The sequence below is a fragment of the Mustelus asterias genome, chromosome 12 (genome assembly GCF_964213995.1).
Source record: "Mustelus asterias chromosome 12, sMusAst1.hap1.1, whole genome shotgun sequence".
In the NCBI taxonomy this organism is placed as follows: Eukaryota; Metazoa; Chordata; class Chondrichthyes; order Carcharhiniformes; family Triakidae; genus Mustelus; species Mustelus asterias.
This window is the reverse complement of record NC_135812.1, coordinates 33,130,224-33,154,199: the sequence shown is the minus strand read 5'-3', so window position 1 is coordinate 33,154,199 and position 23,976 is coordinate 33,130,224. Positions and strand designations below refer to the sequence as shown.

The following is a 23,976-nucleotide window of genomic DNA, read 5'->3' as shown; positions in this document are numbered from 1 at the left end:
TGCTGGCATAGTGATTAATTGGTATTATTAATGTAAATTAGTGTTGTATTGAATTGGTGGTTTCTGGGTGGACTGTGGTGTGTTGCAGATTACCACCCTCTGAGCAGCTGGCAGGGGAAGGAATTGTTCAGACTCCGTAATGAAACTTAGTGACGGCAGGTTCATTCCCCCTCTCTGCATCACAGGCCATTTCTCTAGTTTCACCCGCTCGTGCCACATTACTGTCTTTCTGTGACGTCACTTCCACAGACATCTGGAATATGTTCAGCCAGAGTTAGAAACCTTATCTTCACCTCATGCCTTCCCACCTGACTATATGGTACCCCCACCCCCCCCTCCTAGCCCTCTGCTCGGATGGGGAATTAAATTCCACCCAGAGCGTGAGACTCTGGTTGCATATCAAGCATTAAAGTTAGTGCATAAAAGGGTAACCAAACTTAGACCTAATGTAAGGGATCTGAGCTATCAGGGGGAGATGAAGAACTTTGAGTTGTTTATGTGGAGAAGAGAAAGCTGAGGGAGTTATCGTACACTTTTTCAAATTCTTGAAGATAGTTGATAAACTTGGCTCTGGTAATATGTCCAAGATTGCACAATGAGGTTAAATTTAAGGTTTGTGAGGGAGTGGGCAATTGAAAGTGTAACGATCTCCATAGAGACCGAAAACAGTTTTTTTAAAAAAAGGAATCCCCAAACAGCCCCAATGCAAAAAAAATCAAAGGACGAGATGTTAGTTCTTAAAACTTATACATTAATTAACTATAATCAGCATTATTCAAATGTTAAGTAACGAATAATACTTGAATTAAAATAAATTTCAGTTTAAACCAATATCATAAATATTGCTGCCACACATATGGAATCAAGAGCAGTCCCAAATTTCTTCCCTTCTTTCTGGTAAAGTTCCACCACCAAGTGAAATCTTACAAGGACCTGTGCCAGCCATTCCACTCTTGGAGTTTTCATGATGTACAGTTATTACCAGCAAGGCACACTTTGATTCCACTCTCCCTCCAGTTACCTCGGTCCTGACAGCACTGATTTCCAGAGACTCCTTTATCTGAACCTTTAATAAGTCCCTGTTATGTCACTCGTGTCGGCTCTGGTAAAACTGCCTTTTCCACAGATTTACTACTTCTCCCCATCAACTTTTCTACCGAACAGAAAATGCCTCTTCCTGGGAGAAGTTCATTTCTGCTGCCAAGAGGTCCTGTGAGAGTGTCTTTGTTTTCCTCCCACAACCCAAGGTGTTACCCAACTCCCAGTTACTTGCCCAACCTCGATCACAGGCATGTTTTACTTTGGATTTGAGGAGACATTACAAAACGTAAACATTGTGCAGACTTCAGCATTTGTGATAAGAGGTGTTGGGTCTTGAAACTGGCCAGATGGAATGCAGAGTTGTGTACTTGCTGCTTCTTGTCAGTCCCTCTTTTTTTAATATCATCTTCCTTGCGTATATTCTGGTCAGAGTAGTTGGGAACAGACGACAAAAATAGCATTGTGCAAAGGTTAATTGCAAACCTTCATTTAAACACAAGCATGCATTTACTGTGATAACTCTTAGCTTAAGGTTGATCCTGGCCCTCACAGAAACTTGATCCAAGATGCAACTTTCAGTATTGCATTAACATTCCCAAAATGTTAGTCACATTTACTGTTTCAATTAAATGGAATGGCTGGGCCCGTTAATCCATTCCAAACACCGAATGATCTATATGATGTCTTCCCAAGTTTTTCACTCAGAGGGTGGTGGGTGAGTGGAATCGGCTGACGTCGGTGGTGGTGGAGGCAAACTCGTTGGGGTCTTTTAAGAGACTTCTGGATGAGTACATGGGATTTAATGGGATTGAGGGCTATAGATAGGCCTAGAGGTGGGGATGTGATCGGCGCAACTTGTGGGCCGAAGGGCCTGTTTGTGCTGTGGCTTTCTATGTTCTATGTTCTATGTCTTCCCAAATGTTGGTTGATCAAATGTATACATACATTCTGCCTTCCAGCCCGAAGTAACCAGTTTTAATTGGTCATGTACCATGACCAAAGTAAAGAAAGTCATAGATTATGGACAAAAAGGGCTTAAATTTTGTCAAAGGTATTGATATTCATTCTGGAAATTAATGGTTTTTTTTATCAGATCCGATCAGAGGAGACAGCTGATTTACTTGCTGAGAAGGCACAGATTGCAGAGGAGGAGGCCAAACTGCTCGCTCAGAAAGCTGCTGAGGCAGAGCAGGAGAGGCAAAGGCTGGAGGTCACAGCTCTAAAGACTAAAGAGGAAAAGCGTCTAATGGAACAGAAGATGCGAGAAGCTGAGCTGATAGCTGTCAAGCTAGTGGAGGAATCGGAGAGGAGGTTAGTTAAATTACATTTGCAAGTTGGCCATTTTGCCTGGAGGGTAAACAGCAAATGCCATATAGATTTTATTTAAAGTCATCAAATGAAGAAAGAAATGAGTTAGCATTAAATGTTATAATTATATGACATTTCCTATAATTATCTAGCTTTATTTTCACATTTTTACCCCCCCCCCCCTTTTACCATTATCATTTGCTGATTTACTCAATGTAAGACAAATTAGGAAGATAGAGAATTTATGAATCGAATGTGAAGAAAGTGACTACAAAACAAAAAACTAAAGGATTTATGAAAACAAGAATGATCAGAGAGAAGCATGGTAATAAAGTAAGTGCAAAGTCATTAACCTGCTTCCTGTACCACCCCATTAATCTTGGCTCTCCCATTGGTGGATAATGACATCTCCAGAATCTGCCTCTCCATTAGTGAGCTTTCTGATTGTCCCTCATTATGTACAGGTTTCTCCTGAAACAAGATTTAGGGAAGTTGGCAAAGGTTTTTAGTTGAAGTATGGTCCTATGTGGTAGCAGGCAGCTGATGTAAATGATCTGATAAGAATATGGGGAAATGGAGAAAGGGATTTCAATGTTGTGTGTACAATTAATTGCTGTCTTGGAGATGATGACATGTACTGTAAGACCCCGAGTTAGTGCCTTCGCCTCTGCTCCCCACCCTTAACATATGAAGAATAATTTGTGCAGCTTTTGATTTTTGAAGATGTGTTGATGATCAAGGAAGGAATGGGAGAATGGACTGCCTGTTATGTTACTAGCGCTCGTTAACATCATTGAACTCTTTCTAACACTTGTGCATACTTCTGAGGCTGAGTGAGATGGCATGTAGAGTTGCTGCCACTTGCCCCATTGCATATGAGACACCTTTTTTTAATGCTTCCTACTACGGAGATTAAGCAGGTTTTCTCTCCTTTGGTGAATCTCATCTGGGAGATTCATCTGATTAAAATTGGGAACTCCTCTCTTGTGTCTCCTTGATGTGGCCTTCTCCCTTTCCGGTCTGCCTCTGCAAGATCCTCCAATGGAACACATTTTTTGAAAGTGAAATAAAATCGCACACAATTTGTCCTGTCTAATTACCTGACAATCATCCCACTGAGCTACTTTCTTATTTGTTTGCTTCTTCCTCAACCAGCTATTCATTTTTAGCCAGTTTTGGCTTTTTAAAAGCTCAACTCTTGTTTCCATCTGGTACTTTTCTCTTAAACGCCTCATCTCTTAATCTTCTCACCTCAATTAGATAATCTCTTAACCTTCTATACCCGAGGGAATACAACCGGCCTCCTAAGTGCCAGCCACCGAATGTTGATTATCTATCTTTTGATAGGGTTCAGCTAAGATGAAACGTTAGATCAAGTCCAGGATGGGATGCAATGCCTCATCCTGTCAGCCTGGATCTTGCTTGATCGAGTCCAAGATGGGATGCAATGTCTTGTCAGTTTGGATCTGGTTTGTCCCTCATGTGGGGGTCACGATTGGACTTTGAATTGGCTTTTTCTGCACATGTTGTAGAATGGGATTTATGCTACTGAACCACTGGGGGCTATTCAAGTGAGCTGCCCCTGCTAGCACTGCAGCAAATCAGTATGTCCAAGGCCCAACTCAGCAGGGCAAGACCACTTGTAATTGGTCATGTGTGGGAGAGCAGCAGCCAGAAGACCAGAGGTTGATGTCCACTTCTACAGCTGTTCTATTCCTGACATTGCTTCCTGGTACAAAACCTGGAAGATGATGGACCTGCCATGGGGATGTACCCAAAACATACTGAAATCTGGTCCATTAACTTTGGGTGTTCTAAGGCCTTGAGAGATGCATGGGTGCACTGCACCTGTCAGACACCCAGACAAACCAGAACAGGAGAAGGAATGTTGGTGCTATGAAAGTCACAGATAGCATTTAGCATGGATTCACCTATGTGGAAAAACAAAGTTATGGGGAGAAACTTGATATAGTGGTCCTATCTCCACTAGATTTGAATGGCTTCTTTCTGTCCTATGAACTTCAATAATGCTATGGGCCTAAAATCAGAAGCTTGTTTTGCAGGGAATTTAAGTACTGGGCCCACATCCTGCTCTTCCATGACCGTGTATGTTGGAACACTAAAGTGCTTTGTTACTGACCTGACTGCAAGCGGATTCAAATTTCAGATGCTAAAGTAGTTTAAAGTAATCAAGGAGCAGACATATACTGGTAACTGTTTTGTTATTTTAAGCTGCCTTTGTTAGAAAATTAGGGCACTCCGCTGTAACTTTCAGTCCAATCTGCACAATATACATTTTTGATGCTGCTTCAAAGCTACAGATTTATGATCATGTATATGACTTGTTGGAGCATAATCATAAGAATTTTTAAAAAACATATCGGTTTTTTCACTCAGCCCTTGTCCACATAAATCCTTTGCCACATGCTTTTTTTTTTATTGGTATCTTTCGGTACTTTACTTCTAATCAGAAAAGGCCAATTCAAATCACGTCCAATCATGGTCCCACATGAGGACAAACCAAATCCAACCTGACAAGACATTGCATCCCATCTTGGGCTCGATCAAACAAGATCCAAGCTGCCAGGATGAGGCATTGCACCCCCTCCCGGGCATCATCTTAATCACGCTTCATCTTAACGAAAAGTTCCCTACTAAAAGACAGGAAATCAACATTCTGTGGCTAGCACTTAGGAGGACTGGATGTATTCCCTCAGGAAAAGAAGACGAAGAGATGATCTAATTGAGATGTTTAAGATGATTTTAAGTTCTTGATAGGGCACCTAGAGAGACCTTATTTCTTCTGGTGTTGAAGTCCGGATCAAGGATCTGTAGCCTTGAAATCAAACCTACGCTATTCAGGTTTGATATCAGGAAGCACTTCATCAAGTAGGGCTTTAAGAAATATGGAAGCAAGCTGGGTAAATGGAGTTCCACTCAGCCATGATTTAATTGGATGGTGGAACAGGCTCAAGGGGTTGAATGGCCACCTGTTCCAATGTTCCTCTTTAGGTGTTTTTGCAAGAGTCCTTGAGAATGGTTCAGGATGACTTGTTCGATTTTTGTTCAGTGCATTTTTTCCCCCTTTTGTGCATTAGTCTTAAGATCTGTATAACGCCGCCTCAGAAGCTTGGGTGGGGTATTATAGATAGGCACATGCTCTATTTCTGTTAATGCATTGGTGCTCTGCTGCCCTACCCATCTAATTCAGTTTTTTTTTAATGTGTTTGTTACATTCTTTGATTTTAAATGTCTTTATTTTAGGTCCAAGGAAGCGGAACAGCTAAAACAGGATTTAAATGAAGCCAGAGAGGCAGAGAGAAGAGCCAAACACAGACTGTTGGAGATTACAAAACCCAGTTATCCAGTATGTGCCAAAACATTCATGTAAATTGTATATAAATTCTAGTCGACCAGCTCCAGTTTATTTCTTCCAAGTACCCAGGAATTTTTTGTCACTGGAAAACTCAGTATTATGCATCATTTAAACATCTTTTCATCATCCTTCATTACACTAGAGGGGAATTGAAATGTACTCTGGGGAGAAAACTAGTTAAACAAACACAAGTTTTATTTCCTTTTTTTTCTGAATGCATTATTTCTTCCACCCATTATAATTGGTAACATTTTTTCTACTCTTCTGATTTTACTATTAATTTCCATTCCACTGTCTGAATGATTTCTTGTCTTGTGTGGTTTTTCATGGGGAAGAAATTGCTAGTGAACAGACAAAAACTAGTTAGCCATTAGACTTTTGGACCACAATTCATAGGGATGTATACTTTCGTGTGCTTGATTCCTTGTAGTCAATACATGTGCACGTAAACGATTTCAACAAAAAACGTTGATATTTTAACACTTTTGCTTTAATATGATCATTTTTATTGAAACTTTCAAAAAGTATTTTTGCACTAGTCTAAAATTTATCTATAAAGCTAACATGGTGACCAAACTTCAAAGGTGATTCCTTGCTCATAGAATCATAGAATCCTACAGTGCAGAAGGAGGCCATTTGGCCTGTCGAGTCTGCACCGATCACAATCCCATCCAGGCCCTATCCCCACAACCCCATGCATTTACCCTAGCTAGTCCCCTTGACACTAAGGCGCAATTTTAGCTTGGCCAATCCACCTAACCCGCACATCTTTGGACATCTTGCTGTGCCATGCTCAGGGGTATCATGAGATCATGAATGTGTGCAACAGTATCTGGAGGCATAAAGGTAGGTAAATGAAAAGCCCTTTCTCTATCTCAATATTTCAATCTGTTTTACTTAGATGATCCCTTCATATTCTGCTCATCCCCCTGCCGATGTTGGTGATCTGAACCTAGAATCTGGGTCTTTTAAATTTGACTTCAAAGACACAGATATGAAGCGGCTCTCCATGGAGATAGAACGAGAACGGTATGTTGGTGGTACTTCCTTCTGCTATGTTTCCCCCTTGAAAATACTATAGCTACCAGACACAGTGCAAGTGTACTGCTTCTCAGCTATAACAAATGGTTATACTATCAAGCTTTCAGACATTATTTGCTTTCAGATATTAATACAATCTATTGGTAAAGCCTGATGCCTTCCACCATAAAGTCAAAAAAAACTTCAAGAGCTGGTTGACCACAACCTTGTGCCAACACAACTTGATCAACACTCTCTATCATAATAGTCAAGGCACTGGTTTATTATTTAAAATGTATTTTTATTCATTGCTTAATCTTTAAATGCAGGGATGTTTACCGTTTGTGGGGGAATCCAGCATTTGGGGTCATAAATATAAGGTAGTCACTAATGAACCAATGAAGACATTCAAGATTTGAAATTTGGAACTTGCTACCACATGGACTAGTTGAAGCATATGTAAGGGAAGCTAGGTACATATATGATGCAGAAAGGGATAGACCAGTGTGTTTATAGGATATGGTGAAAGAGACTGGGAACGTAAGCATCAGCATACACCTGTTAGACTGAATAACCTATTTCTGTGTTGTAACTTTTATATGATTATGTAATTTGTGGTTGCCATGAAAAAGGCAAAGATCAATGGAATTTAGTGCCCAAAACCTTGTTTAACTATCATATCACCATCTAATACAAATGGTTTTCAAAGGTACTCAGTCACTGTAAATCAATGGCCCTGATTTAAAGCATCATGCAGTACTAAGCATAACACCACTATTGTTCTAAAACAGCATGAACGAGGACCAGAGAGAGGAGGGGGAGAGTGGGCTGGAGAGAGAGAACATGGACAAAATTAAGTGTGTATACACACAACAGAGAGCCAGAAGCAGATATTATGATGTTCAACAGCTTGCTCCCGGACATCAGCTCCTAGATTTACTGTGAACAGTGCCGTAAAATGCTTTTAAAACATTGCATCTAGCAAACTATTTTGTATCTCAATTCATCTAACATTTCATTCTCAGATTGGTCACTGTTAACTTGATATGCAATACTTAATTAAAGTCAAATTTATATAAATTTTCTGTCACTAATTGGTTAATGTTTCCCACCTCGGGCACACTGTGTGTTGATTGCTGGCATACAAGTTTATCAATTTGGATTCGCTCGTATATTAAATTGTTAGAATGGATTGGTGAAAGAAAGAAAGGAAACCAATGACTTCACTCAGGAAAATTAAGCTTGTCTTTTTCTTTATGCCCTGGAACCTTTTCTATTCCAAAACTGTAGTTTTCCTATGAGTGGGCTTTCAACATAATTCCTGGCCTTTTGAACTTGACTTCAACAATTAGCTTTTTCCCCATGCTAATTTGTTCAGTGTGTACGCTCGGCTTTTGTTCCATGTCTGCTTCTACCTTCTCCATTCCGCCATTACATTTATTGGCTTTCTGTTACTGAAGACTCTTGCTTAACAAGATCCTACTGCCCTATTGACCTACTCCTGCTGACTCTGCCCATCCACAGCCTGATAAGACCCTCTAACACTATCTCATTGAGTTGCTTCCTCCACTTCATATTCAGATTGTGGTCCCCTTGGTGAGTTCCCAGACAGGAACCAGTTTTAAATTGCTTCAAGCATTTGCTGTAGTTTTATCCCATCTGTTGACAACACAGTTAGCAAACAGTAAAACGCAGTAAGCATTTTGAGTGGTTAAAAGCTAGTTTTTGGATGGTATCTAGGAACTCAGTGGTGAAGCTCCTATTTAAGTTTAAAGGAAAAACTGACATTCAGCTGGGCCATATGCCCCTTTAAATGTCCCCAGAACCAGACATTAACTGATTATTCCACCTCTCAAACTTTGAGGAATGTGGTAGGTTTTAGGTCGGTACCAAGCCTATAGTAACTTTGGGAAATGTTGGGCAATGATTTGGGTTTGGTGGAACTTAAGTGAAGATAATGCAACTTGACAGCATTGTGGTAGGGATGCTGAGGTTTTTCTGTATATTTAAAAATGATTGACTTATTGAAGTGATTTTAAACCTTTAACTTGAGTTTAACTATAAAACATATTTAGTTTTGCTTTTAGTATTTATAATATTATCTTTGGGCATTAATGGGATTAGGAACTTGCAAATTAGCATAAAGGCATCAGAGATTTTCTTTAATCATACTGGAAAATTTTGCAGACACAGTGACATTTACAACGTTCTTAGCTTTCATTGTTTATGGTTTCCTTAGTGTGGAGTACATGGAGAAAAGCAAACACCTGCAAGAACAGCTGAAGGAACTAAAGACTGAAATTGAAGCTCTGAAACTGGAGGAACGACATGCTAACATGGGCATCCCGAGTAATGAGACTATGGAATTTGATGAAAATGCTTACACGCCTCTCAGTAATGTGAGTTTTCTTCCATGAATGTGGGTATTTATGGCTTATATACATGCATATAGCTTCAATATTCAGGTTGCTGGGAGGAGGGAGATTTGGGCATAAAGCAGCCAGCTATTGGAGAAGAACAATTACAGCCAGTTGGTGTTATGGATAGGAAACGGTTAGGAGCTTGCTGTTAAAAGGGAAATGAAGCAGGCTATGAGCAGCCATCAGCGGATTGTTTGGTCACAGTCAGTCGTTTTGCTCTGAGTGTGTCCAGGGTACACAGTTGAACCATTACTCTTTGGGGAAGGGGTATATCCAGAGATTTGACTCAGTATGGATTAATGATAAAAATCTTGTTCTGGAGTCTGGGGTGGAGGGGTGATTGTTGTTTGCTTGAGCTTATGTAATACTGTTAGGCCCAAGCCCAAGGTACCCAATTGATCATACGATGTTATGCTTGCAGCATCATCTCCAGGTATATTACCTTTACACTTGTTTAACAGATATAATGTGCTGACTTAGACCATTAGCAATGTCACTAAATATTTGCTTTAATATGTTACAAGTCTTGTGTACGGTATGTACTTGTATATGTACCTGCAAATTTTATATCCTTTCACTAGCTACAAGTTAGACCATGTGAATTATGTTTATTATTTTAAATTATTTACTCTAGTTACTAACTCATGGATCAGGTGAAATAGTTTTCAGTGATTTATCTTATTAAAAACTCTTACATATTTTGAACACCTCTTAGCTTTCTATGTTTTGATGAAAAGAGCAGCAGTCTCCTCATTATAGACTCTCATTTCCAGTATCATCTTAGTTGAGTGTCTCCTGCACCCTCTTCATGGCTGCCATACTCAGAGGACAATCACCTCATGATTTTTCACTTTGAACATGGCTTTGTAATGCAACTGCTATTTCAGGAACCTCTGTCAAATTAAACCACAGGGCTAAGATGAAACTAATTGCCTTGCCCCCAAAGTATGCATAGCCAAACTAAAAAACTGGTATACTGTTTTACTTTTTTTTGTATGTAGTATATGATCAAAATGTATAGTGATCGCATAAAAAAGTTATGTATTAATGTACAATTCAAAAATTATTTTAAGAATACAAGACTTCCTAAAATCCAACCTGAGTATTGCTTTAAAGTTGCAAACATTATGCATTGTGCAGTTCTTTCTTGCCTCATGTAGTTATTGCAAAATAAGTTTTAAGTTTTATTCATTTTATGGATGTTTTACTGCTGCTGCTTGTGACTACTCCTGCAAGGCAATCTATCATGGTATGCTACACTCCTCTCCACCCTCTCACATCCACTGTAGCTCACTCTGGCATCTGTCACCCAACTATGCCTAGGTTGATTCCTCATTCTGCTGTCCTCCACATCTTTAAAATAGATCTCTGTAGTTTTTCAGCCCTGATCAAATGGCCAAAATGTTGACATTTTCTTTTCTGTGTGTCACTTTTTAAGAGTTTTTTTTTGGGCTTGCAATTTTAAGTACTACTTCATTTGTCTTATGTTCCATGTATGGAATTTTTAGCATATGTCTTAGCGGCCATGTTTTAAAGGTCTCTATTTTACTTATTGTCCAGGTTTCTGAGGCATACAGGAAAATAGATAGAATGTAGCATCAAGAGTTTTTCCTTGTCCAAATTTGAGTTTTCTTGTTATCTCATCTTTCACCTTCACAAAATTACTTCTGGTTAAATGCTGGCCAGCCAGCATTTATTGCCCATTCCTGAGGGCTTTTAAGAGTCAACCACATTGCTGTAGGTCTGGAATCACATGTAGTCCAGACCAGGTAAGGATGGCAGATTTCCTTTCCTAAAGGACATTAGTGAACTAGATGAGTTTTTACAGCAATCGACAATGGTCTCATGGTCATCAGTGGACTTTTAATTCCAGATTTTTATTGAATTTAAATTTCACGATCTGCTGAGATGTAATTTGAACCTGGGTCTCCGGATTATCCAGGATTATGGTGACAATACCCCTAGGCCACTGGCTCCCCCTTCTACTATTGCTTTTGTTTTAGTAGAAAAAATATATTTTTGGTGTGGAATGATTTTGGGTTAGATCCTGGATTAGATTTGGCCCTTTCAGTTTCAGAATAATCCCTCCATAAAACATATTCTCCTCTCCATCCATTGAATTTGACATTCTGCATCTTTTGAATGATCTGGTTGTCTGTGCATTAATACCATCCCACAATTTGATGACAAAACCACACAAAACATTAAGCGGAGTAGCACACATTCCCACTCCTTGTGATGCATTCTTTGAGTCAATCACTGGGGCACTTCATTCCACAACTTCACTCCATCCTTGTGTATCCGACCATTGTCAGGGAACTGCACAAAAACCCCTACAAGGAATTTGATTTTCAGTATGGTTTTACATTTGAAAATGATCACAGGCTTTAATTTTATTCTATTGGCCATGTAGACTACCACCATGAATATTGTCTTCTCATGTCTTGTGGTCTTCACTGGAGCTGTTTTCGAACCTTTCCACGCTCCAGTTTGTGAGCTGGGCATATCAAAATTCATGGGTGTTTAATCTTTGTTGCCAGTGGGACACGGGGGATGTTACTGTTTTTCGATGATGAATCGCTGGAAACTGGTCATTTAGCATCGAGCTCTATTGATAGCGTCTGAGCAATTTTGGTCTTCTGCTGCAGCGCTCAACATTTTTGTTCCAAAAAACAGTTACACCAACTAGCTGTTTCTTGGAAATCTTTTATGAACTCAGGGTTTGAATTGGCCCACTTAAGTGTGCGTACATGCATTACATTTCTGGTGACAATGTAACCATTCTGACAATTTTTGGGGACCCATTCTGCTATGTGCTCAGGATCAGGCCAGTATCTGGTCCCTGTTCTGATGACGCATTTGGTCTTGGGCATCTTCTTCAGGGACAGGTTCCTCCTTTTTCTTCCATTCTTGCGCTAGCTTTTCACTAACTGAATACCCTTACTGGAGCACAGTTGTTTGACGAGTTAGCAAATGTTATAGCTTGGAACAAGCTTTGTACTTAATTCTTTTAGCTTGAGGACTCATTTCTGTTCGTCGTTTGCCACATGCAGGGGTGGGCGTGTTTAAACTCCCACGCATCATCTTGAGAACACGGCCCAAATCATCCACTTGATCCCATGCGCTGACTTAAAAAGGTGAGTGAATCATGCATTTCAGAGGTGACAAATTAGGGCCGATTCCAAATGTGAGAATAGCATTTCTTAGCAGAAAAGGAGGGTCAACTTGCATGCTGAGTATAGGCCTAAATATGATTTTTGGCGCCGAAAACAGGGGGGTCATCTTTCACACCAGGTTACTTTATACACCAGAATCTATGGTATGTCCCTTCTTAGGTAAGGAAAGCAAAGCTGTACACTACCCCGGATGTGGTCTCGTAAAAGCCCTAATGATTCCCACTTTAAAAACAAATTGGTATCCATTGTATTATTGGGCAGATAGGTTGGTCACTTTTTCTGTAGGCCTGTAGCATCCCCCTGTATAGTTCATTGTTTTTACAGCTGCATTTACATAAGCCTGGAGCTAAAGTGAGTAGCCGCAGTTGGCATAATCTCTCTGGATTTTGTTGTATTTATTTCTCCCCATGGAAAAAATATAATTTGTTTGCTGCCTGAGATGAGATTAGAAGCATGGAGTTGCACATCAACAACCACACTTTGTGGGTTAATGTGTGAAGCCTCACTGGGCTTGTCACAAAATGCCATTTTAACTTTGCAGTGAGGATGAAGAGAGCACTTGTGATGACAAGCATAAAGACAAGTAAGAAAGCTGAGCACAACAGATGGAACTATTGGGGCATCAGATTGGCAATGTGACTCGATGCCTGCTGACTTGCCAACTTATTGCTTTCCACAGTTGATAATTCTTGTTTTGCTTCATTTGCATTAAAACAAAGAACTAATTTTGCATTTCTATACAAATTGTTGGTTGGTGTTAAGGTTGTTGCTATTATAACCTATTCTTAACACTTAAGCTCTCCAAAAATGCTATTGTTGACTTAAAGACCAAAATAACATCATTAAGTTCTAGCATTAGCAGTGAATATTTGGTGAAAATCTAAGCTATTATATTTGACTGCAGCATTGTAATAGGCGTATTGTCAGAAAGCATGAAAAAGAATGATTATGTCTGGTCCTACCGAAATGTACCAATTCCATTGAGTTAGCACATCAGCAGTGAGGAAGTAAAGGTTCAAAGTATCTAACAGGTTTGATTATTGTAATACGACACAATACTTATTTGTCCTCTTCCATGAATATCTAAGTGTCCTTAAGAAACAGCAAAGGCTGCATAATGGTTCAGGAAATGAACATTGTATTTGTAGTAAGGTTATTCTACATAAATGCCACTATGCCTAGAACAGAACAAAGCATACTATTGATTAAGTCAGTTTGCTTTCCTTATATTAATTTCAGAATCGGAGAAATCCCAGATTGTTAAACAAACTAAGGACACCTTAGATAAACATTAAGTTAAAAGGACTGCATAAATATAATTTTATTTTACTGGTTTATTGTAAGTTTTTAGTAGGAAATGATCAGAAGTGAATTGGAGTCTCAGTCAGCATTCGCTGTAACTTAGCAGCTTCACCTATGTTGAATTCATCAAGGTGAATGCAGAGACTGTTGTAAATTGGAGGCCCAAGTTTCTTGAGTTTCAGTCAGCGCTCGCTGTAGCTAGGAGTGGCCTCCATTATAGGGGCATTGGATTGGCCATTCTTTCCTTTGGGGTTCTCAGCTCAGTCATGCAGGTATGGGTTCTGGACTGCTCCATAGATGGTCCCAAATGGTACAGTCTGTTTGGCTTTCCCTTACATGACTGTATGAACTGCTGTTACTGCAGTGCAGAACTGGCCATTCCTGAAGGTTGCAACACCCATGTCCCACGAATGAATCTAAAAAAACAAATATAGGCAACAGGTATGATCAGAGTTTCATCAGTATTCGTGTTCACAAAATTGAAAAAAAGAATACGTGCTACTGTCTCACCTTAATGATTGTATTACTGAACTGAAACAGAATAATCCCCCTCCATCCTGTCCTGTAGCCCAGGACCCATCCATTCTCTCTGCAGTCTTCTGTACTTTTTATGCAGCACTCTGCTGCCTAATTGACTTTCATGTCTGTGAATCTTGTTTTGAAAACCCTATTCCAGTGCCAAATTTCAGTCCAAAAAACCAATGACCATCCTGCAGGAATGGCTATAGCAAGTTTAATTTGGCACGGAGCTGAAAGGTGAGAGTGAATAGTCGCTGGGATGTCAAACTATCTTTCACCTGGGATGAAACCTAATACACGCTTGCTGGCTCTTGAATTTAATCCACTTGAAACAAGTATTAACATAAAAGCACATTTCAAAATAATTCCCATTGCAAATATTAATGTGGAAAAATGGTTAAAAATCCAGAAATGTGACTGATGCAACTGTCCAGTCAACTTCCTCTACTGACTCCATACCTAGGACTGACTCCCTTCTGATAAGTTGTAGAAGTTGAAGAAATTGTGTTCTGAATTGTAGAACAGTACATGCTGCCATCTGTATTGTCCCATCTTATTGTGCAAACAGAGTGGGGACATAAGTTGAAAAGTAGGACCTGACTTGCATTTATATGGCATCTTTAACTTGGTAAAACATCCTCGCGTGCTTTGCAGGAATGTCAACAAGCAAAATTTGTCACTGGGCCACATAAGGAGACATATGGGCTGATAATCAAAGAAATAAGTTTTAAGGTGTGTCATAAAAGGGAAAAAGAGGTGGAGCGGTTTAGGGAGGGTATTTCAGGGTTTAGTTCCATGGCAGCTGACAGCACAACCACCACTGACAAAGCAGTTAAAATTGCGGGTGCTCAAGAAGCCATAATTGGAGGAGCACAGATATCTCGGAAGGTTGTAGGAATGATTCAGGTTACACAGATAGGGTGGGGCAGAGACATACAGGGATTTGAAAACAAGGATGAGAATTTTAAAGTCAAGGCAATGGACAACCAAGAGTTAGTGTGGGTTAGTGGGTACAGGGGTCTTGAAATTTGGATAAAGGCAAGAGAGTTTTGAATAAGTTTAAGTGTGTCAGGAGCGGAAATTTGGAGTCCAACCAGAAGTGCAATCGAGTAGTCACGTCTGAGGGTACAAAAGCACTGATGAGAGTTTCAGGGACTGATGATGTATGGCAAAGGTGGGGTAATCTGTGTTTACCCCAGTCCAACGCCGGCATCTCCACATCAAAGGTGGGGTCCAGAGATATGTGTCACTGAAGCACCTGAAGCAGGGCTGTCCAACTAGCAGCCTGCTAGGGGTTGTGTGAAGCTTATGAGAGATTTTGTAAATGTGTAAAGATATCCTCATTTAAAGTGCATTCTAATAGCATACTTTCATTTTCGTGTGGTTTGTAATATCCCAATATCCCTGAAAAAAATCTGTCTATCCCAGCCTTAAATGTATTCAACGAAGAAGCGTCCACAATACTCTGGGGGCAAAGAATTCATAAAGATTCACAATCCTGAGTGAAGTAATTTCTCCTCATTTCAGCCCTAAATAATCAGCCCCTTATCCTGAGACACAGCGCCTGTTTTAGATTCCCCGACCAGCGGAAACGGTCTCTCAGCATCCACCCTATCAAGCCTCTTCCGAATTTTGTAGGTTTCAATGAGATAGTCTCTCATTCTTCTAAACTCCAGAGAACAAAAGCCCAAATTACTCAGTCTCATCATAAGGCAACCTCCTCACCTCAGGGATCAATTTAGTGAACCTTCACTGTATGACCTCCAGTGTAAGTAAATCCTTTAAATGTGGAGACCAAAACTGATCACAGTATTCCAGCTGTGGCCTCACCAAAACCCTTTACAACTGTAGCAAGGCATCTTTATTCTTGTACTTCAACTCCCTTGCGAGAAAGGCCAACATATCATTAGCCTTCCTAATTGTTTGCTGCATTCCTTGTACAAGCACACCAATATCTCTTTGAACATTACCACTTACAGGTTTCTCACACTTTAAAAGATATTCTGCTTTTAAATTCCTATGGCCAAAGTGAATAAGTTCACATTTTCCTATTTATTCTCCATCTGCCATCTTGTTGTTTACTCACCTAACATGTCTATGTCTCTTTGCAGAGTCTGTGTTCCCTCTACACCTTATGTTTCCACCTAGTTTAGTATTATCAGAAAACTTGGATACATTACTCTCTCTTCTTTCTAAGTCATAAATATAGATTGTAACTAGCTCAGGCGCCAGCACTGATATTTGCAGCACTCCACTATTCACTGCCTATCAACTTTTAAAAATCCCAGTTCATGTTCACTCTTTGTTAACCAACGATCCATGCTAATATATTACCCCCAACTCAATGAGCCCTTATCTTGCAGATTATCATTTTGTGAAATTTGCCTTTTGGAAAGCCACTTATACTGTATCTACTGGTTCCCCTTTGTCTATCCTACTAGTTAACTCTGTGTGCTGCTTCCCCACAACCCTCTCGCTCATTAAGCCTTGAGGTTTTCCCTCCTCAACATTCTTGCTTTCTCCTTCCCTCTGACTTTGCCGCTCTCTGCCTTGACCCTGACTCACCTGCTCACTGCCTGTACCCCTGACCCTCCCTATCGCTTCCTCCTCCCCGATCCTCCCCTCACTGCTTCTACCCCTGACCCTCCCGCTCGCGCCCTCGACCCCTGACCCTCCCGCTCGCGCCCTCTACCCCTGACCCTCCCGCTCGCGCCCTCTACCCCTGACCCTCCCGCTCGCGCCCTTGACCCCTGACCCTCCCGCTCGCGCCCTCGACCCCTGACCCCCCGCTCGCGCCCTTGACCCCTGACCCTCCCGCTCGCGCCCTCGACCCCTGACCCTACCGCTCGCGCCCTCGACCCCTGACCCTCCCGCTCGCGCCCTCGACCACTGACCCTCCCGCTCGCGCCCTCTGCCCCTGACCCTCCCGCTCGCGCCCTCTGCCCCGACCCTCCCACTCGCGCCCTCTACCCCTGACCCTCCCGCTCGTGCCCTCTACCCCTGACCCTCCCGCTCGCGCCCTCTACCCCTGACCCTCCCGCTCGCGCCCTCTACCCCTGACCCTCCCGCTCGCGCCCTCTACCCCTGACCCTCCCGCTCGCGCCCTCTACCCCTGACCCTCCCGCTCGCGCCCTCTACCCCTGACCCTCCCGCTCGCGCCCTCTACCCCTGACCCTCCCGCTCGCGCCCTCTGCCCCTGACCCTCCCGCTCACGCCCTCTACCCCTGACCCTCCCGCTCGCGCCCTCTACCCCTGTCCCTCCCGCTCATGCCCTCTGCCCCTGACCCTCCCACTCGCGCCCTCTACCCCTGACCCTCCCACTCGTGCCCTCTACCCCTGACCCTCCCGCTCGCGCCCTCTTCCCCTGACCCTCCCGCTCGCCACTTCCACCCTGAATCTCTCACTCACTATCTCAAACTCTGACCTTGCAGCTTGCAGCCTCAATCCCTGACCCTCCCACTTGCCACCGCTACCCCAATCACTCAATCGCAGCTTCCTCCCCGAATCTCTCAATCACAGCTTCCACCCGGAATCTCCCAACTGCTGCCTCCAGCCAACCGCCTCTCGTCCCCTCTAGCGAACCGCCCCCTCACCACCTCCACCACCTGAATCTCCCTCTTGCCACCTCCACCCCAACCCTGTTGCTGCCACCTCCAGAATCCCCTCCGTTGCCACCTCCGGCCCTGCTCCCACTCCCTCACCTGCTGCCACTCTTGTTCCTTTGCTTGCTTCCTCCCTCTCAGCAGGGTTCAGGTGAGGATAGAGGGGGAGGGAGAGGAAAGTGATGAATGTGAGGGTTAGGGTCAGGGAGAGAAGTGCCAAGCGACAGGGTGGGGATGGAAGCACCGAGCAGAAAGGTTCAGTGAGCTGGAGGCTTGGCAAATGGAAAGCAGAGACTTGAACTGGCTAGCAGGAGGTAAGTATAAAGCGTTTTTAAGTTATTAATTTTAGTTATGAAGAGTTAGATTTGTCACTGTGCAGAAAGTTATATCTCCTCTCGTAAATGAGAACATTTGTCCAGTGTTCACACTAAAGGTGGTATGTTTTCTTTGTATATTTTTCATTGCTGTATATATTCATCAGATCTAATACTTCAATTATAAGTTGTGTGATTGCACTTCAAATGTCTTGTTATCATGTACAAGGGATCATGTTTCATTTGACTGGAAAAATATTTCATTTTAGTACTGCAGCCCATAGTGTGTGCCAAAGATAAAATGTGGCCACCTTGTGGTAATAATTTGAGCAGCCTTGGTCTAAAGCATATTAAATGAAGTTGTGAACATACAGGTTTAAGTTCTAAGTTGATTCTACGGTAATATCTGAATCAGAAGATTATGGTTTCAGGACTAGGATAGCCCTTGAGGGTTGTCCTGAGAAGATTCTGCATTGCCAGAGGTACTGCCTTTAGAATGAGAAATTAAACTGAAACTTCATCTGCCTGTTTAGGCGGACATAGAAGATACAGTTGTGTTGTTGAACGAAGAGCATGGAATTTTCTTCCTGTGTCCTGGCCAACATTTTTCCCTCAATCATTACCATTAAAACAGATTACTATTTCTTATATTGCTTTTTATGATACTATTGTGTGCATAAATTGACTACAAGTTTACCTGCAAAATAATAGCACTTCAGCAACCAATCCATTAATTATATAGCACTTTGGAACATCATTTATACTCGTGTTGGCATCTTGTTTTTGTTGCTTGCCCTATATATACTGGGTTACATTGCTATACTCGAGTAAAACCTGGGTATACTTGCACATGTGGAAAGTATGTGAACAATTTTTAAATTGTATAACATTAGCAATATTTTTTTCTGTTTCCCCTTTCATTCAGCAGCTTAATCTACAAAGTGTAACTGCTAAAACACAAGTGGCCTTTCTGGAAGAACTCTAACATCCTCAACATTGGACTGTCCAGCCTGGGAAATGAGTTTGATGATGTCCTTTCTGCATTCCAGAGCCATTGCACAAAAGAAGCTGGATTTAGCAAAGCTTTCTTAATGAATTTCAGCTGCTAGTTTTGTGACGGACATTGATACTGCTTCAGAACATGCACATATAACCATTTGAACAGGAAGAAAGTTTGTCACGTTTTAGTTGCTCAGTAAACGTGAGCGCATGAAATGGAAATGGTGCTTATGGTTCCCAGTTATAACACTAAACATTAGTCCCATTGCTATTTATTTTAAAAACAGCGCCACCGTAGGCTGATGGAATCCCCTTTGGCTCTAAAACGGAATATTTAGCAGTTAATAAAGCTACTTATTCACAAACCATCAAAAAATCCTGGATCAATTCACCAATTAAGTAGTTCTTCCAATTAACACACACACATCAGTGCCTTATTATTTTCACTGCTCATAACTTTATTTTTGTTACTGCAAAAGTATCATTTTTCACATTTATTAATTATCAGAGTCCAGCTTTTTAGTTTGAAAATGTCCATCGGTTTACACATTATAGTTGTTGTTACACACTCCTTTGGTCGTACTTTATTAACAATATTTAGACATTCTTCCAAATCAATATATGATTCATACAATTGTCACAAATATATAATCTTCACAACGGTTGGGAAAATACCTTTTATTTAACTGGCTACGGGCTTTCAAGTCCTGATTATCATTGCACAAATACGTAAACATAGAACATATTCATACCCAAGTCATTTCTGATCAACTTGAATTCTTCATCTACTTCAGTGAAATACTGAACACAAGTGGCCAAACTTATGATTAGGACTTCTTGAGACAATTGGACCACTGATTACACAATTTCTTTAACCCTGAATTTAACTTTCAAGGTCTCACAAAATTATAAAATCTGATTGCATTTTTCCTCCTAATTTTGTTCATTCAGTTAATTATGGTACCAATGGATGTACAGCTATTGACTTTACATTTTATTCTTGTCCAAAGTTCTGGTATTGGTTAAGGAGGTACAAAAGAAGGAATCCTCAAACTAAAATTGTAACGGAGTCACAAGACAGGAAAAAGATTCAAGTTCGACTTGAATATTCATATTTGGCCTCAGCAAGTGGAGAGCTTGTTGGTCTCTGCTGGATTTTTTAATGGACTCCAGAAAACAGCAACTTTTGCATGATCTGCTGAGGAATGTGTATCTTTGCAGAGCTTCAGTTGTGGGAGTGCCCAACCTTCACTAAGAACGATCATGTTTTTTTGTCAGGAATAGGGCAGAGATTAATGTTGAAAGAAATCGCAAACTATTGAAAATCCAAGGTTCTTTAATAGCATAGAACCCATGTGTAAATCAATGAAAGAATCAAATTACTGTTTATTGAGCACAAGACTTAGGGTGGTTGAGTGTGATTTTTATTCTGTGAATTGGTGCTTTTAATAGTTCATGCTCATTGCTGCTTGACAAATGTTGGCAACAATGAGTGAGAAACTGATTAAAAGCTTGTTCAAATCAGATCTGAACTTCATTTTTTATACATGATCTGCATCTCTCTTGTAGAAGTTACTTTCACACTGATGAAGAAATATGGAGGATTAAAATGCAATTTAAGTGCAGTTTTGGCTTAATTCTGGATAAAAGAAAAAAGTTTTGAAAGTTCATGCCAACATGTTGACCAGCATATTACTATACCTTCTTTCAATGGTGCTCATTTTTTTGCCGGATAACAAAAGATGAAGGAAAAGCAAGAGTGTGCTTGATCTTTACATTCTGTCATGTAATTGAAACTGCCACAAAAATCACTTTCAACTGAGGATCATCCGTTCCTGTCAGCAGCTGTTATTTTTCCCAAAGACTCGGAAATTACATGTTTAACTTATTTTAAAATTTATCATATCCAAAATAATTGATATGTCGCGGCTTCTTTGTTATACCTATCAAATTGCTCTTCTGATCAACACACTAATATTTATATCATTGATGGTCCGTGCATTTGGCAAGCCATTGACAAGTGATTATTTAAAGGGTGTATATTATTGACCAGCATTCCACACCTTTAAATATATCCCACTTCTTTCCTCGTGCCTTCATGAGGCATCTTGAGACTTTTTAATGTTAATGTAGGTTGTTCGGCAGTTGACTTTCATTTCAGTCTAATTTACACTTGCTTTATCCTTAAAATCAACTTTATTTTTGCCTAATTTGCTGCCTTATCAGTTTCATAGCGTTGAAGTGTAGAGGTGCACAAGTATTTTTAATTTGTTCAGCGGTAAATACACCATATGGCACTGAAGTCATTCTGACTCCTTCTCTCTGATCTTATCTAATTTTAGCCTGAGTGATAAAAAGGGTGCTAGAATAAGCTTCAGTGCTCCAAGACTAGAGACCAACTAAACACCTAATATTCTGAGCAAAGACTGTGCTGCAATTACTGTACAATTACATCGGTACCGGTAAAATGAAAATACAGGTTATCATTTCATGTGTAACCTATTATACTGTTTATGGCTTTTTGGGCGAATACTGCATGGAGTATAACATGAGCTGACAGAATGTTCCGTGTTTGACCCCTAGACTTTGCTGATATCATTCCTATATGTAGTTGGCATGAGCACCAACTGTGGGTTACAGCACAGCAAGCAAAAAAATCAGGATTACTACTCCTGTTTGGTTCCCAGTGACCTGTAATATTGCATGTAATCCTGAATGTTTGAGGAAGATCATTTTGCGTTCGGTTTCTCAATTAGGCCACTGGCATGTGTGGAATGAACCACATGGATGAGGTACTGAATGACTGTTGTCCTGTGCAGTTGCAAGGTGAGCAGATTGATGGAAAAATATTGAATAAAGGCATTGAGAATGTCCAGTTTTTCCAGCATGCTAATTGTGTGAAACTAATTGATTGCTATTCTCGAGCATGCCAAGGATTTCCACAAAGGCATTCTCAATAACATTGATTGCATCATAAAATTATAAAACATGGTGTTTTTTTTGTGGATTGCAGCATCTCTACCACATTTTTAACTATTATCAATTACATTGTGTTAAGAACTAAACAGTTCTTTCTGTCCTGCGAATACTATGTTCATACTTAGAATCACTGAATGGTTATAGCACAGGAGGAGGTCATTTAGCCTGTTGTGTCTGTGCTGGCTCTCTGAAGGAGCAATTCACTTAAGGAAACAAAGTTAGAAGAGTGGTCAGATTGGGGGGTGGAGAGGAGACTGAACCTATTAAAATATAAAGTAAGAATTGATGAAAATTGACTACCCAATTAAATTCCTTATTTTGATTAATGAACCTATGATGTCTTTGAAGCCCTGTATTAAATCATTTTACCTCTTATACCTTTCAGATTGCTCTTCTGATCAACACACTAATATTTATATTATTGATGGTCCGTGCATTTGGCAAGCCATTGACAAGTGATTATTTAAAGGGTGTATACTATTGACCAGCATTCCACACCTTTAAATATATCCCACTTCTTTCCTCGTGCCTTCATGAGGCATCTTGAGACTGTTTAATGTTAATGTAGGTTGTTCGGCAGTTGACTCCCATTTCACTGTCTAATTTACACTTGCTTTATCCTTAAAATGAACTTTATTTTTGCCTAATTTGCTGCCTTATCAGTTTCATAGCATTGAAGTGTAGAGGTGCACGAGTATTTTTAATTTGTATTTCATTTCTTAGGAAGCTGTAGCACCTGTATTTTTATGCATTTTTGTTAATTTTGAGGATTTAAGCAAACTTCCTTACACCTGTATCAGGAAATAAGGGAGTCTGTGCTGTAAATTTATGATTTGTATATTCCTGAACTATTACTGTTCAAAATAAACTTATCTTCAATTATTTGATTGCATATCCAATATCTTTATTACAGGGAACGATGTTCAGTTTTATATGCCTTTTACTTTTTTTGTGTATTTAGATATTCATAATATCACTACGTGACAGGTTTATATGTATAAAAATTAGTTACACAATTAAACATTCATTTCTGTTCTACTTGCAATTCAAATGCTATCCTTCAATCTTCTACTTTGGCTGAGACGCTCTCTTCCCGCCACCCTCAATTCCAGAGACATCTCATAATTCGCCTTTTAGGTTGCAAATTCTTTCTATTTCAAGCATTTTTATAAAATGTATATATGGCACTGGACATAATTCCAATTCCTAATGGAGCTGCGAACAGTAGGTAATTCAATGGTGGTGTGGCGGTTGTTAATATGTTTGCCTGGTACAAACTTACCAATCTCTCACAGGGCTGGTACTTGAAAATGTAGCACAGGATTGCTCAGCAGACAAATTTACAGTAAACATTCAACAGCTATTGTTTGCAGGGAAGTCCAGCCACAACTCCTTCACATCAAGTGATGCTAGCTAAACTGAAAGCTCCTCAGAACAATGTCTGCTGGTTACATGATTTATATCCTGGCTACTTATCAGCATATTCTCAAAGTGATATCACAACAACGGCTTGGAGATTGAAACAAGCATTAGGTGATACTAACGAGAAATAAGTGCAAAGAAAAGCATGAACAGACGATTTTGCCAACAGATTTGCCACACAATTGTATCATTGGGGGAATGGGATGAAGCTTTCTCTTGCATCAGTTCTCCATGCTGTTCACTGGACAAAGACTTAGCATCTCATCTCCTTGCCCTAGCTGCTACCTTGCCCCAGGCTATCTCTCTGTGCATTGCACCCAAACACCTACAGGCATTATCTCACATAAAGACTGCATTTCTTCCCTCTTTCAAATTAAACCTGTGCATACACAGAGGGAGACCCAGTTAGAACATAGAACAGTACAGCACAGAACAGGCCCTTCGGCCCACGATGTTGTGCCGAGCTTTATCTGAAACCAAGATCAAGCTATCCCACTC

General features: G+C 40.6%; 1 protein-coding gene across 4 annotated transcripts in view; it reads left to right on the top strand.

Annotated features, from left to right (window-relative positions):
* nf2b (NF2, moesin-ezrin-radixin like (MERLIN) tumor suppressor b) overlaps nucleotides 1-22,938 on the top strand; it is a 55,648-nt gene extending 32,710 nt beyond the window's left edge. The window contains exons 13-18 of one of the 4 annotated variants that reach the window (XM_078225009.1): nucleotides 2,135-2,352; nucleotides 5,614-5,716; nucleotides 6,627-6,754; nucleotides 8,985-9,144; nucleotides 12,219-12,302; nucleotides 19,007-22,938. In XM_078225009.1, coding sequence (XP_078081135.1) covers nucleotides 2,135-2,352; nucleotides 5,614-5,716; nucleotides 6,627-6,754; nucleotides 8,985-9,144; nucleotides 12,219-12,254 — 645 coding nt within the window. In that variant the 3' untranslated portion in view covers nucleotides 12,255-12,302; nucleotides 19,007-22,938. Of the gene's footprint in view, nucleotides 1-2,134; nucleotides 2,353-5,613; nucleotides 5,717-6,626; nucleotides 6,755-8,984; nucleotides 9,145-12,218; nucleotides 12,303-19,003 lie in introns of all 4 variants that reach the window. The other 3 variants (XM_078225010.1, XM_078225008.1, XM_078225007.1) reach the window with 3 other exon arrangements.
* Nucleotides 22,939-23,976: the final 1,038 nt, after the last annotated feature.